The 15,787-nt window shown below is 36.0% G+C and overlaps 1 protein-coding gene across 2 annotated transcripts; it reads right to left on the bottom strand.

The window, feature by feature from the left end:
- Nucleotides 1–420: 420 nt before the first annotated feature.
- On the bottom strand, nucleotides 421–15,375 carry LOC135690990 (organic cation transporter protein). Of its 2 annotated transcripts, none has more exons than XM_065208696.2 (9): nucleotides 15,175–15,375; nucleotides 8,197–8,579; nucleotides 6,556–6,659; nucleotides 4,289–4,612; nucleotides 3,599–3,820; nucleotides 3,291–3,425; nucleotides 2,544–2,641; nucleotides 2,200–2,308; nucleotides 421–1,812 (listed from the first exon to the last, which is right to left on the bottom strand). In XM_065208696.2, exons 1-9 carry the CDS (start codon nucleotides 15,197–15,199, stop codon nucleotides 1,536–1,538), a joined length of 1,677 nt encoding a protein of 558 aa, XP_065064768.1. In that variant the 5' UTR covers nucleotides 15,200–15,375; the 3' UTR covers nucleotides 421–1,535. The 2 variants fall into 2 exon arrangements, with proteins under 2 accessions (XP_065064768.1, XP_065064769.1); XM_065208697.2 differs by having other exon boundaries at nucleotides 15,128–15,372.
- Between the last annotated feature and the right edge of the window lie 412 nt (nucleotides 15,376–15,787).

Raw genomic sequence — 15,787 nt, 5'->3', positions numbered from 1 at the left:
TATTGCATTGCATTGCATTGCATTGCATTGCATTGCATTGCATTGTATTGCATTGTATCGTATCGTATCGTATCGTATCGTATCGTATCGTATCGTATCGTATCGTATCGTATCGTATCGTATCGTATCGTATCGTATCGTATCGTATCGTATCGTATCGTATCGTATCGTATCATATCGTATCGTATCGTATCGTATATTTATTGAGCATTGCTGACGTTCTGGCACTATTTAGCTGATTTTTAATACACCTTCCGGACATCTACTAAGATTTTGCAAAACGTTGGGATACAATCTTGGGATACCATCGATCTTTTCCGCGTAATAGAGTAAGGCAGGGCCTAAAATAGGCGTGGATCTGACTCACTTTGTGAAGTCAGCCTAAACAATTCGATCGACACCAAGTAACAATTAATTCCATTCCAAAAACAACTTCTTTCTTCAAACAAATGATTGAATTATTTATCTCGTCATTACATCAAATAAAAATCATCAAATAGATTATGTTGCTGTGCAAACTTGATTATAATGAATTGCGCTTTCTTTTTTTAAAGCTAACAACACAAATGTAATATGTTCTAAAAACATCAACAGTCATATTCTCAAACGATTTGCATTATTTACAAATTTTGAAAATCGGTAATGACTATATTCTTAAAAAAAACCAGTAGCATACTTGCTAGTGGGGCCAGGATATCAATGGCCATCGTGTTAAGAGACACCATAAAACAATTTGAAACGTATGGAGTAACAGTCTGTTTAGTAGGCTAGTACTGTTATTGTAATAAACATATTGCTTATATTCAATGATTTCTCGCAAAAATTTAAACAGTTTTACGCTTTGAAGATTTTTTTAATGCTATGCAAGATATTTTCGTTGCTTGACCCTGAGATGATTTTTTGCAAAGATCAAGCTATTTCCCTGAGACTAATTCGCTACAAAGTTACAGCAAACCACTGTTGCGATGCAGATAAGCACTAAAGCACGGGTTTATATCACTAAAGCACGTGTATGTTGTTTTCGAATCGAACCCAACTTGAAGCCACAAACTTCTAATCCTTTAGCTACTCAGATCAAGACTTGATAAACCGAGAAAGCTATTTAATGATGGCTCTTAGTCACCTCCTCTCGGCATCGAGGCTCACTGTGCAAAGCACAACTCGTTACGTTCTTACTAGAGATGATTCCCATTGGCTATTTCCAACGCTCCTGAAAAATACAAGAGATAATATATCGATGCTTATTCAAGAGGAGCCTTGAAGAACTCAATTGGAATTCGCCAATTTCATTTCAACACTACATACCCGAATCGGCTCTTGATAAAATATGTTCATGAGAAATTATTATCATCAGACAATAAGAGGTTCTGTTCATGAAAGACTTGAGGTGCTGCCTTAAATTTGCAGGTTTTAAGGTATGCTATGAGGTATTCAAAATTCTAAAAACTTTTATCGTTACACTGTCACTTAACTGCCGTAGAACTTATCTTATAAAAAAGAGAAAATCTTCTCGAGAGATCAACCGAAGAAAATCTTCATGCATCTGGGGACTCCAATGTGCTAGGATTCTCCACGATCAATTCATCTTTGTTCATATTTGAATCCAACTTGAATAGCTGATTGACGGTTTCCAATGTCTCGCGATCCTTAGTTTCAGACAAATTCAGAAGTAGAACGGAGCTTAACAGAGACAGTGCAGCCATCAGAGAAAACGGTAACATGACGTGAAAGACTCTCAACCATTTCGCGATCCAGGGAGCTAGTGCCGAACCAACACGAGCTGTTATTTGTAGGAAACCCATTCCTTCAGCTCTGAAATAGAAGATAACATCTTTATAGAAAAACCCATGATGTACAGGTCTGACTACATGCTGCCTCCATATATAAGTCATTTTTTATGCAAGATGCTTGACTTGCAGGTTGGGTAGTCAATGGATTTGTCTCTGTCTGGGCGAATATTGAGACTATGAGACTTTATTTACAAATGAAACTCAAGCGTTATTTACAGATAAACACCTGTACTCTAACAAACCTTAGCATGTTTCTTTCCTTTTTCGACATATGGCCTAATAATCAACATAGTAAAACTGCTATCGACTGCAAGTTCCATCATGCAGCAGATAGCAAGAAAGTAGACTGTCATTCATTACTAATAGCTCATCCAAGATATAATTGGGTGATGCAACAAGTTTAGCGCACCTGATGCATGTTGGGTACAGCTCCATAGACCAGATGTATACAGAATTGAACGACAACGTGATCCAAAACTTTCCTAACAAGCCTGACGTCACTGTAAGGGCCTTCCATTCTGAAATTAAGAATGAAGACGTAAATTTTTAAAGGCCTTTTGCATAGGTTAAGCAAAATTTTTGATTACCTGACATTACGGCACGAGAAATTTGCAAGTTTCAGTAACATTTGAAATTACACATATTTTAATAGAGAAACTTTGCTATATATTTTTATTTGTCAATATCCAATGGTCGTATTTGCTGGGTCGAGCAAGAAGCAAGCAGTCCATAGCAAACACAAAAACCCCATACTTGTTTGTTTGTTATCTGCACTCAGCATTCCTCCAACGATGCAACAGAATATTCCTGCAAGTGCTAACGAGACGATCACCGATTTCTTTCTTCCAATTCTAAGAGAAATCTTTTTATCAGTTTCAGCTGATTTGTAAAACGGCCATCGAAAGTGACGTCACTGTAACAAAAACGCAGCTACTTCCAACAAACTAATGCTCTGGTAATATCATGGCTTTGAAAAGTGAAATAATTCTTAGCTTTGTAACAATTGTAATTTTTAGCTATGTTTTTAATCATGTTCGGATATAATAATAATAATAATAAAAATTTGTTTAAAGTTGGCGTACTAAATGAGCGTCTAATAGCTATAAATATGATACAATGTTAAAAATGTTTAAGGTATAATATTCTAAATAAAACCTAACCCAGCAATAAATATTTTACACAATCTACAGTCGCTTTCTACAGGGTGTGCTCTTAATTCTTTTTTTAATATGAATGTTTTTTACAGAAATGTTTTTAAGTTTGTAAATGCCCCAGCCACACTTTAAACGTGCGTCGTGATGCATTAGGGAAACTTTGCTAAAATATCTAGCTTATAATGCTCATTAAAAATCTATCCCTGCTTTCTCATGATATGATAAAACCTTTTTTATTGGACAGCAATACAAAAGTAGCAACTTCCGACCTTTCTACACTACACAAAAGCATCTGTGATCAAGCGTTAATCTCTTTTGGTTGTTTTCCAAGGCAAGAAATTTTCACCTGTTCATTGCAAATACGGATAGTATTAAAGCAGGGATTTCAATCAACATTGCCAAGATAAAGTCCCGATACATTTCGCCACTAAGGTCACCAACTCCCAATGACACACCGTAGTAAACGGCTGCAATGGAACACCTATGAATATAAAACACCAATTTGTTATTTTTCTGGCGAATTACAAAGTTCGAAACGGGAACATATATATAACAAAAATATAAACAATCAACAAGACTAGGCTATACCAGCTACGAAGGAGCATACCGTCACATTTGGAAAATGTGTAACAGAAAAACACTGGGAAGACAAACCATGCAAAGCCTTGAGCAGCAGAAAAACGAAACATCTTCAGGGGCCTAAATAAATCAAGGATTCCGTGCTTTTTCTCATCAACATCTGCCTTTGGTAGTGGCTCAAGCTCTAGTTCAGCCGGGAGGGTCTTTTTGTTTACCTTTGCTGCCTTCTTTAGAATATCAATCACTTCTTTGTGGCGTCCCTGGAAGCGAAGCCAACGCATCGATTCTGGTATGAAACTATGAAAACAAGCCAGCAAAAGTTAAGCATTGAACTTTTCCACTAGAAATGGAACACCATGAAAATTAAATTCATATAAATCTTGATATTACAACAGTGATTTTTTACTGAGTTGGCAGTAGGTAAGAAGAACAAGATTTGAAGTAGCTCACTAAACTTGCACTAGCTATTTCATTTATTTTATTAGCGTTTGAAGGAAGGAACAACGAGCGGCAAAAAATGCCATATGGAATTCAGACATCAAAGTATTGGTATCACGAATAAAGACTTTCTCTCGATATTTATAGAATTAAGTAGGATGTATTTAAACTAAGAATAAAAGTATTTTTAAGGACCTTGAGAAAATCTGAAATGCTTTAGAATTCTTCAAATCTTTGGAAATGTCACTCGAATGCCTACATTTAAAAATAGCAAATAGCAAAGTTTATAGCAAGCAATCATGGTCAATTTTCTTAAAACTGGCTTACAAGAAGAACACGCAGACAAGCATGTATGGAGCTGAGCAGGCAATCATCAGTATTTTCCATGTTCTTATGAAATAAGCTTTGATGCCAGTCAATACAAGCGACACGGCAAACAACATCGCTGTTGCTGTACCAACCAAAGGCCGATAAGCTGGGCCAACCAACTCCAAGGAGACGATAACTGCTCCAATAATTGTCCCGGGATTGAAAGCCCCTACTAGCAAACGACAGACTGCAAACACTGGATAATTTGGTGCAAAGGCACTTAAAAAGCCAATCAGAATAATTCCAAAGACCGAAACTCTCAACACTTTAGCACGGCCATACCTAGAAATAAGAGAGGATAAATATACAGAATTGTGCCATTTTTATTTTGATTATTTTCATTTTGCATGCAATTCCCTGTCATGGTTATTGCTAAACCTTGCTAAACCTAGAATTTATACCCCGTCCATTAATTACAATACTGATGTTATAGGATCAATAAGATTTTAGTGACGAGCAAGTGCGCGTGGCATTTGATTGGCTTTTATGAAAAGCATTTTTTTAAAAAACCGACTTCTATCAAAAGTAAGACCCAGTAGTCATTTTTGTTGGTTTTCAATTGTCAATGTCAGATCAGTATAGTAATGTCATCTGCTTTGATGATTTTCATCCGTCCCTGCATTCTTTGACAGGCTGATAAACAGGCTCCATTTTGCAGGCTCATAATCACGTCTGCATTTTACACAGGTTGGTTGAAGCGTTTACACGGGGCCGGCCGATTATGTGGTCGGCCTAAAATCCGTACTGCTTCTGAAGTCGGGCACAAATGAGGTGTCTACCTGCCGTTGCTCTTGGCATTGGTTTTTATTTTTATCCTTTGTTTTTCCACCCCTGACTGAGCTCTCTTTGTTTCCTAACATAACAATGCATTTTTGCTTTTTCCAATAGCCTGTTACACTCTCTCTTTTGGTAACAAAACAGGCGCAAGGTTTGACGTTCCTTGGAGATTTGCAGTTTGGTTTGTTGAAAGACAATCCTTAGGCCTATCCAATTATTTTAGGACCAAGGTGTTGGTGGAGGCACCGGATTAAAGCGTCATTAAGCTTGTCCAGTTTCTTCTGCGTGCAAATCAGCTGAAAGTAAGTCTTGTTACAATATTCAAGATTTTGTTTCTAATATTAAACGCCCTGGTGGATTATATTTAATGTCGTGTCAACAGTCTCAAAGCTGCTTAAAAGAATACTGGACCGTACTAATATATGGCTTCAGTTCTTGAAAAAACCCTAGAGTGCGGCGCAGTGTTTCTCGTGACCCAGTTATAGCTAAGACTGCTGTTATCGAATAGGTACATCGATGATCTCTTTATTTTCACGCAAAATTGAGACATTTGTTTCCGTGCAAATGGACCTCGGGACTTTGGGTGATAATATGATGATAGGATTGAACGCGGGATTTAAGATGCTTGTGTGGCTTGTACTTTTAATTTATGTGAATTTTTTACTTATAACAAACTTTGCTTAGACAAACCGTGCCAAACATGAATCATTTTCCCGTATATCGTTCTACTCGCTCTACACAAATTGTAGGTAATTGTGTGCGTTCTTTCCTTCTTTCGCTTTCTTTTGTGTATAGTTTTGTTGTTGTGTTTAGTTTGCTGTGCAATGTTATTATTGGTGCCCATATAATCATATAACATTGCATTTTGTTGGGTCGAAACACATTCTTTCATCGCGGTTCGAGTAGAACTGAATGAACAATATATCTCGAAGCGACATGATTTAGAATTAAGAACGGAACTCTGGATAGAAAGCAAAGTTACTCTTGAATAAAACTCTGAAACTAATCACAAGGGAATAGCAGATATAACAAGAAGAGGAAGACTTTAAGCTAAGACTTTAATTGGCAAGACAAGGTGACTTCGTTTCGATATTTCTTGCTTTTTTCTCTCGTTTTGGTTTTTATATATTATCTAATATATACTAATATTAAAATTCGCTTTCTCCACTCTCTGCTACCATAAAAGCATGCATGCAAGCATAGTTATTTCACCGCGATTTAGCTTTGACATTTATTAGCTTCATATTTTCGTTGGCGTTAATTAGCTTTGTTTCATCTGGCAATGCCTGAAGAATAGTTAAACAACGAAAAAGTTTTTACCTGGCAAAATCAAGTCAGAAAGGTAAAGAGATTAAAAGCAAACCTTTTGAAGAGGTTTCAATTACAGTAGAAATAAGTCCAAGAAATATGAAAGAGTCAAGTCATCTAATGAAAACAGATCGACTTACTTGTCTGCGACCCAACCAAAGATAATAGACCCAATTCCCCAGCCAATAAAAACGAGCGATGTGCTAAGGTAAATCATGTATTCAGTATCACAGTAGATGTCAAACTGGAAAAAAGAAAATAGAATGATTAACATCAATCAGTAACAATTAAATGAACTTTGCTTTTAATAACGATACTACTAAATAATGATGACTACTTTTGAAACTAGGTTATTCTGAGAGGCGTCGAGGGTTTTGTGAAGCGGATGTAAAATGAACACCTCATATTCATGTATCTCCTCGATGCAGAGTTATACATATTTCCCATTCTTCTAGCTTGGAAAGTTAAAAACTTAAATTGACAAAGAGTGGTGTAAATAGGAGTTTTTGGAGAAGGTCGGAAGTTGATGAAAAGGGAAACCATTAATGTCAAGGGGGAACAAATGGTAGAACTGTCAACCATTTTAGCCAAATTTTGGTGAATCTTTGTCTCTATTTCACGATTTGTGAAGGCAATTTACTAGTTATGCCACCGAAAAGGGTTAATTTAAGTTAAAATAGGGAAACGACCCGTTGCACCCATTGACTCATAGTGCCTACGCGATTGTATATTTCGATAAATTTTTCAAATTTTCAAATTGCATTTAAATTTCTTTTAGCTTGAGTGCTTCAATTTGAATTTTTGCGTAGCACTTTAGCAGCTGAAGCAACTGCTGTAGAAGCTCCATTCTCAAAAATATCACAGACTTACTGGCGCTGACGACTCTTTGCTTCATGCTTTTCGTTCTAATTGTGTTAAGCTTTAAATGGAGAGACAAGTCTCAAGAAGACTATTTCTTTATATAACTTCTGAATTCAAAGATTTTAGTCTGCTTGTCAAATCCTTCAGAAAGCCTTCTACATTAATTTTGTTATAAGAAACTGGCTATAAGAAACGAGTACTGGACAGTCAGTAAAAATTAAGAAACTTGAGTACTCGAAGCAAAAAAAATTAAGAAACTATTCAATCGTGATAAAACTGAGAACAACGAAATTTTATAAAATCCAAGAACAAGATTGCTTTGTTGGCCTAGAACTTAAGACACAAGGGATAAAAATATACTTTCCACATCTAAATACAGCATCGGAACGGAAGCGAAACTCTTGACGTGATAAAAAAGGTCACGAACATTTCATAACATCATTCATGACATCATAATTAAGAAACTTTTAAGAAACAATGAGTATTGAAATTTCCAGAACATTAAGAAAATGGAGTACTCAACATCGACCTTTTTTTGATAAAAAATGAGTGTATTTCAGTTTATTGGAATCATCAAAGAATGAAAGAATATTCTTAAATTATTAAATCTCAAATCTTCTTAAGTATTTAAAAAGCACGGGGCAAGTGACACTATATAGTGTAAAGCGCCAAAAATTTCGCGCAGTAATGAATTTCATGCCTAGTTTACACAATCTTTTCTCGGGAATTTCTTGAAAAGCCTAAAAAGCCTATGACCTGTATACAATAGGAAAAAATAAGCACATCCCATACAGCTTCCATAAAATGGTACAGTCATTACTTCAGAAATGGTTCAGTGGTCATAGTAATTATTAAGGGCGTAAAATGGTAGTCCTATAAAAAGCATAAAAGATTACTTTAAAAAATGTCGGAATGTCAACCTGTGTAACAATTGAGTAGTCCTTTGGCTGGGTGAACTGCCAGTCTTTTCTTGGAATTGAACATCTGTATTGGTAGTTATCATCTCCACTTTCAAATGTACCATTCAAGTTACAAACTGTACTGTTATGGACACACTCCCAAGCAGGATTCTGCCCAGCAAAGTACATGATAAGGATTGGAAAAGTAGAAGCGAGAACCATAGTGGAGAGCATGGCCACCAGCATGATTTGATATTTACCAAATTCCCCAACATATGGCAGGATGTCGTCGATTGCATTGACCTTCATCATATCTTTCCCCACCTTTTGATCAATCTCTACCTCTTTCTCTTGAAACTTCTCGTCTTCAGCCATGGTTATAACTGTTACAATGAGGAATCTCCCTAAAAGATGCACATATTCATGATCCCTTTTGTATATAATAATTGGCAGTTTGTCAGTATCAGTCTGATTTTTGTAGCAGTTTGCAACAGTCAAACAAAATGTTGGTTTGTTTTTTAACATTTTTCTCATTTAGAATGATTTCGGTTTTTGAAATCTATACGTTTAAAATATTTTTTATTTTGCAACAGATTATCTAGAAAGTAATAATTATCTTGCTATGGACGAAGAGTGGTGATGATAATGAGGATAATGATCACGACTATGAAGGCCATGGTTATGATGATTATTATGATGTTGTTCCCTTAATCGATTTAAAAACTTTGTAATGAAGATATAATTCATACAATCGAAGAAGGATGTAGGATGTAGGGTTATCTGTAGAAACCCCTGCAGTCTTTAGATAAAAGCACAATTTAAAGCAAAGTAGTTAAGAAGATAGGTGTTAATGTATGGGTTGTTGAAGTGATGGAAAATTTAGATGCATTCTGTAGCATGAATGAAAGTAAGAGCTTCTATAAGCAAATTGGTTAACCCTTCATGTCCGTTGGAAGCAGGAGTCGGGTTGGGTTTGTCAGACATTGTTTGCTTTTGGATAAAAATCTGATCTTGACGTATCACTCATCTTTCCATCTCGTTACTGATTCTAAAAGTAAAACATATACAAACCATATACAAACTAAAAATGTTTAGTCTCGTTGTACAACTTTCTATTTCATCCAAGCATTATTTTACTACTGTCGTATAAGTCTAAGTTAAAACGTCTGTTTATCAGTTTGGTACATCATGATAATATTCATTACTAGCCTTTATCTCAGGTTTTATGAGTCCACTTCTCAGATCTCGTTGCTTCGTCAGTCTATTGAATCTTGTTCTTTCTTTGTTTTATTAGGCCCTTTCTCTCGGATCCTCCCCTCCTTTTTTTATCTCATTGGCCTTTCCTCTTTCTTTGCCCTTTTTTCGAAGCGGAATTGGCTTGGATTCGGACTAGTTTCTTGAAATCAATGTCTTCCCAACCTTTTTTCAAATAACCCCAGCAAATTTATCAAAGTTTCTCTGTAGCGCCATTTAAGTCGAAGAAAAAGACGCACCCTAAGCGATTATCTTGAGCCCATGCTTATGTCGCTCATCTTCATTTTCCTCCAGTTTATCTTATCCTGGTCACGGCACTGTGTCTTCTCTTCCTACTACATGTTTATACTCCAGAGCACCTCCTTCTCCTAACCCTTCTATCCTTGGGCATATTCATAAAACTGGACACTTCAACACCTTTGAAAACTTCTTTTGAAAGCAGATAACTTCTTGACTTGCTCATTTATGAAATCTTTCCTCTCTGATTCCCTGCAGACACCACTTTCCAAGATTTTGTTCTGACTTTCTTTCTCTTCCTTTTATTCTTTTGTTCTCCCTTTGTTCCGTGTTTATTTTCCCTTAGGTTGTTTACCACTACTTTTCGAACTCTTCTTACGCGTGCTGATCGCTTCTCTGGCGTACTGCTAGATCACATGATATTCGATCCCATTTGTTTTTCCTTTCCTACTTATGGTAAAATTGTTACTTGCTTTAAAGATATGTTAACTGATTATATCTAACCCTCAATGTCTCGCCGTTTAAGTCATTTTTAATTATGTGGATCCTTGATTACTGATTAGGCGTCAATTGGATAAAATACCAATGTCAAAATAAATTAAAAAAAGTCTGTTCTTTTTTTGTCACTGTTTTGATTATCTGCCATATTCAGTGTGAAACGTGGCAGGCTTTAAAAACCTTATATTTTGGTTACTCAAAAAAATTCTATGCAGCTTGATTCTGTAACAATGCTCTCCCTTTCGGTGAACACCTTCGACTTGTCACGAGTAACATCTAATCTCAACCAAAATAATGTCCTTTTTTAATTTCATGTGCTGTATTTGATCAAGCAAATACATCTTTTTGAAAAGTGAAACAAAAATTATAGATAGATAGAAATGTGTTACCAAGACAAAATTGAGGTTTCCTTGAAATTGGGGATAGCAACCGATATAATGTTGACAAAAATTTGGCGTCTGCGTTTGACTTTGTACCAAGGTCCAGTTTACGCGAGGATGATCCAATCTGTTGTCACACCGTTTGAGCCATGCTTCATAAAATGTCTCTATAATTTAGCATAAATTATCATTGTAGTCTTATGAGGCAGCATACAAGACCAAACCACAGTATTATACGTGAACCAGGCCCCTTAACAAATACCTTCAACAAATTTTCACTTCATTTTGTAAGATGCTTCTACGGTATATTATTTTTTCTCTATATGCATGACCTTGCCTTTTGATGCATTAAAATTCTATTTCTGTTTCTGTCCCATGACTGATCACTCTTCAGCTTTTATGTTTAAGATAATCATGTATACGCGAAAACATTGCATTTTTATGCTATCTGTAAACATGATTGTCTTTTTAATTACACCTGGCATTTGAAAAAATAGCCAAAAAGACTGGCAACGTTCACGTTTAGTAATTAAGAGCCCTGTACTGATTCTAGCATACTTTCTCATGTGTCATGGTTAATAACTTTACATAGCAATATCTTTTGAGGGATATTGTCGAATTGTTTTTCGTAGTACAAGTTTATTACATCAAGCACAGGTCCTTCATTGAACTCCATTCTCCAAAAATCAGTTGCTTGTCATAGCCTGTCATAGAAGGTACCAGGCCTGTCATAGAAGGTCTACCATCAAAGCCATGTTGAAGTTCACCTTAATGCTTCTTCGTCTTGATCTGCAAAACCTTCCTGAAATCATGTTTATACAGGTACTGCGCAGCCATTGGGCAAGCAGGGGCTATAACCCCCCCCACTCTTTTGCAAAAATTTGTTACAAAATTTCTTGGAAAGTTTTCTCTGCCGCAACTTTGAATCCCAAGTAGTAGCTCTTCTTGACTGGGAACACTTTTTGTTAATTTTCAGGTGCTTTATTTTGTTTAATGATATGTTGTATCTCCTAACTTGGTTAGCTTGTTGTTTTATTATTCCCAAGCTAATTGTATCTATTTTCATAGTTTTTTATACTTTATTTAAAGTTGGATAAAAATTCTAGCTTAATTATAAAAGATTACAATAAGCTAATTAATATCAACCAACACAACAACAAGATGAAGAATTATATATGTATTATAAGGTCGTAAACTAAGATGAGCTATATAATCTATATATCTATGTGATGTATCCTAGATTTGGTACATACTGGGTGCATAATTTGCAGGTGCATGGAATCGCAATTTGTTTTATTTGTCTTTTGAAGGTTTCTAGACTGGTTACATTTCTTTTTTCAGTTGGTATACTGTTTCAAATAGACTTCATTAACACAAACGTGATAAACGACTTCATTAACAGTTTTCTCTTTTCTTCATTTAAATAAGGCGCTACTCTGGCAAGGGCAAATGTTTTTTCCCAGCTTCATTACAAATCCTTATTATGTGATGATCAAACTTTAGATAATTATCAAGTACTACTCCAAGTAATTTTTCTTTATCTGCGTTTCTGATAGAATAATCCCCAATTTTAAGTTCACTCTCCCTAGAATCTGTCCTCTGAGGTTCTATAATCATATATTTACATTTGTCTTTATCTAGAAGCATGCAGTTATCTTTGAACCAGCTATTTAGAGTGTTTTTCTCAGATTCAAGCTTTGGGAATATATCACTAGTTGTTTGCCCTTTCATCAGCATAATTACACATGTCACTTTCGTTTAGAAATAGAAAAATATCATTTGTAAAAATATTGAACAATAATGGTCCTAAAACAGATCCCTGTGGGACTCTCTTAATTTTATCTCTCCATTCACTGCAGTTAGAGTTCAGCTTTACTCTCTAAGCCCTGCCTTGGAGATAACTGTATAATAGCTGCAACGCCTTATTACTAGAGCCATATAGATGTAACTTTGCAATTAATATGTCATGTGGTAAGCAGTCAAATGCTTTTGATAAGTCCATCAACATGGTACCAGCAATCAGTTCCTCATCAAGACATGCTTTTAGATCTTCAGCAAGGCGCAGACGGGCATGTTGTGTATTATACCCTTCTCTAAAACTAGAGGAGATAATATACTTTTCATGTGTGCATAGATTTGTTTGTACATGACTCTTTTAAATATTTTACATGTTGAGGGTAAGACACTAATTGATCTATAGTTCTCCTTTTTTGTTGAGTTACCCTTTTTAAAAATTGGGTTTACATCAGCCATTTTCATTTCATTTGGGAAGATGCATGTTTCAATAGCATTATTGAATAGATAAGTTAGTTATTGATATCTTCTCTGAACCAGACTGATTATAAAAATTGAGTAGAAATAGGCAGGTATTTTCTAGGAGGGCCATTTTCCAGCGTTCTAGAAGGCGTGGCCAAAGCATATTCGGTCATACCTTTTTAAGCCCTTTTTAAGCACTTTTAGAAATAAACTGATGTAGTGTAGCCGTAGAGACAGACGAAAGCGAACTCAAATCTATATCTCTAAATATTAAAAAAATTCATGTTTTCCCGCGAGACGTAACATTCTTGACCTATTGTTTATTTGCCATTATTCCTCGGGAGCGACAAATTATTGTGACCTTTGCGATGATCGGGGATGATCGCAGATGTATTTTATTAAAATGGATCAGAGCAATTGATCAACAAAAGTCTCTACAAAAAATAGCATTTTGGATGCAATGGACATATTAGCCGCATCGTGGTCTATGGTATCTGAAAAGACAATCGTTAACTGCTTTGCCAAAGCTGGCCTTTCTTCCGAAAACTAACACCAAGCAGCATCAGAGAAAGATGACCCTTTTAAAGACTTGGTGGAAGAATTGACGTAACTGCGAAATAGAGATCAAGAAATTGCTCCAGCCAACACAAGTGCAGAGGAATTTATTGACTGCGACGACCAAGTCTTAGCAAGAGCAGCATTGCCAACTGAAGATGAAATCATAGCTGAACTAATTAGTGAAGAAGTTGAGGACAGCCAAGAAGACAGCCAAGAGGACAGCCAAGAAAGCAACGACAACCCTTTGACAAAGCCAACAACGAACGAAATAAGAGACGCGATGGAGGTAATATCAAGATATTGCCTAGTCTCAGAGAATGGAGAAATGCTCCGTGAGCATTTCGTTAAAATGAATGGTGTTATAGAGAAGGAACTGGTTAGAAAGAGAAAACAAATGACGTACAAATGTCATTAGATGCTAATTTTTCTTAATGAATTGGTTTGACTTGTAATTTTGTATTAGTGACTACATATCCTTTATTTTTGCCTGTTAAACCTTCCAAATTGAAAAAAATTGGATTTTTTGGGGTCATCCGATAACTCGAACATTCACTATCTCGAACAATTTTTCGTTTCCCTTCAGAGTTCGAGATATCGGATGTCAACTGTAGTCATTCAATTCCTTTGATTTTCCCCAGCAAGATCTGAGTCACTATTCTCCATGACGTTTAGGTCACTCAGTTGTGGTTTTTTTATGAACCTGGTGTTGTCAAGGTTCTCTAAACTGTTTCGTGATATCAGCATGCCAAAGAATTCAAATCTGCCAGGTACCATTTCAAATTTTACTTCCGGTCACGTGACAAGACAAAATTTAATTTATGGTCAGAAAAAACGTATTTGCCGAACTTTGAATAGTATAATCGCCGCCGATACTATTTTGTTCATATAATCGCCGAGTTTGAAGTCGTTTCGTTAAATTGTTCTTATCAACACATATCCTGGTTTTAGTTTTCGATAAACTGTGGTTTCTATTGTTCTTTCGGAATCAGGACAACTGTAAAACAGTGTCATTTTACAAATGACGAAAATCTAGCAAAAGATTATAATTTTAATAGGACTTAATGTACTTAATTGTTTTTCTTGACTCGTAAGATGAAGAACTTACCCTTTAAAGTCAGCAACTGAAATAGCTTGCTTTTCTTTTTAGCATACTTAAGCGCCTTTTTCTGACCGTAAAATAAAATTTTGCCTTGCCACGTGACTGGAATTAAAATTGGAAATGGTACCTGGCAGATTTGAATTCTCTGGCATACTGGCATCATGAAACAGTTTAGAGAACCTTGACAACACCTGCGGTTAGTTAGTTACGGTTATTTCCCTGTCTAATACTCAATACTACAGAAAATGGACAACTTTGAAAAAAGTAGCATGAATAGCTTAGTCTGATGCCCCTTTGTCAAAAATGATCGCTTGATATGCGTGAAGCATGTTCCGCTTGATATGCGTGAAGCAAGTCCAGTATGTTTTCCAGTATGTTGTGAGTGTGTTGTGAAGTGCCGTTTTCCAAATAGAGGGAACAAAATTTTCTGGATAGCTCAGAGACGCCATGAAAAATTCTACTCATAAGAAGGAAAAGCTGCCGTAATTTCAACTCATATTGGCTTATATGTTATCAATTTCCGTGTGAGCTTAACACTGCCTTGGAGCACTGCCTTGAAATGGGCAAGTTGCGCGGGGAATGAAATCGATCAAAAATACATGAAGAACAGATGCATGAAATCAGCCATTGTGCAATTTTTGCAACTTTAAAAATTCAGATTTTCACTTACCTTGCGTTCTCTCTAGCTAACATATGCTTTAACAGCATCAAACTAACCTGTTGTCGTTGTAAAACCTATCATTCCCTCGTTCGTTATGTAATTCCCTTAGGCGAGATTAATGATCCGTATCTTGTTACATAAGCCTCCCAAGCAAAATAAGACCCCGTTAACATTGTGCCGGGCAAATTTTATCCGCATCAAAATTAGTTCAGATAGGCATCGCGTTTACACTAGACTCACGCTATCCGCACGAATTTAAGAGCGGCTATCCGAACAAAACTTGTTCACCTAGGAAAGTGGAATAAATTAGTGCGGATAGCTATGTGGTACAGTGTAAACGCTTTAATCCGCATAAATTTTATCCACATCGTATCTTGCTCGAAAGCGATTGGCTATTTCATCCGACTTAGTTTCCATCTTGGCTGCCTTGTTGTCGATAAATACTCGTGTTAAAAGTGCAGTATCTTGTCAGTCCACTTTCTTGTCAGCGTTCCCTACTTTCGTTGCTAGTTCAGTGTCATTTTGTTTCATGAACAAACTATTAAAACAAACTAGGCCTAATTTGTATTGACAATATCTTTGGATTTGGTCTAAAAGAGAAGCAGGTTATTCTGAAGAGAGAATGAAATCTTTTAACGTTGGCGGGAATTTCGTTATTATTTTGTTGCC

The sequence above is a fragment of the Rhopilema esculentum genome, chromosome 4 (assembly GCF_057945365.1).
Source record: "Rhopilema esculentum isolate cy_ngs chromosome 4, ASM5794536v1, whole genome shotgun sequence".
In the NCBI taxonomy this organism is placed as follows: domain Eukaryota; kingdom Metazoa; phylum Cnidaria; class Scyphozoa; order Rhizostomeae; family Rhizostomatidae; genus Rhopilema; species Rhopilema esculentum.
This window is presented reverse-complemented; position numbering and strand designations above follow the sequence as displayed.

Coding starts and splice junctions, on each gene's coding strand:
- LOC135690990 (XM_065208696.2), bottom strand. CDS start 15,199: ATGATAGGTTTTACAACGACAACAG. Junction 6,660..8,196: donor ACTACTCAATTGTTACACAG/GTTGACATTCCG, acceptor TCTTTTTTCCAG/TTTGACATCTACTGTGATAC. Junction 1,813..2,199: donor CTGTACCCAACATGCATCAG/GTGCGCTAAACT, acceptor CTTCTATTTCAG/AGCTGAAGGAATGGGTTTCC.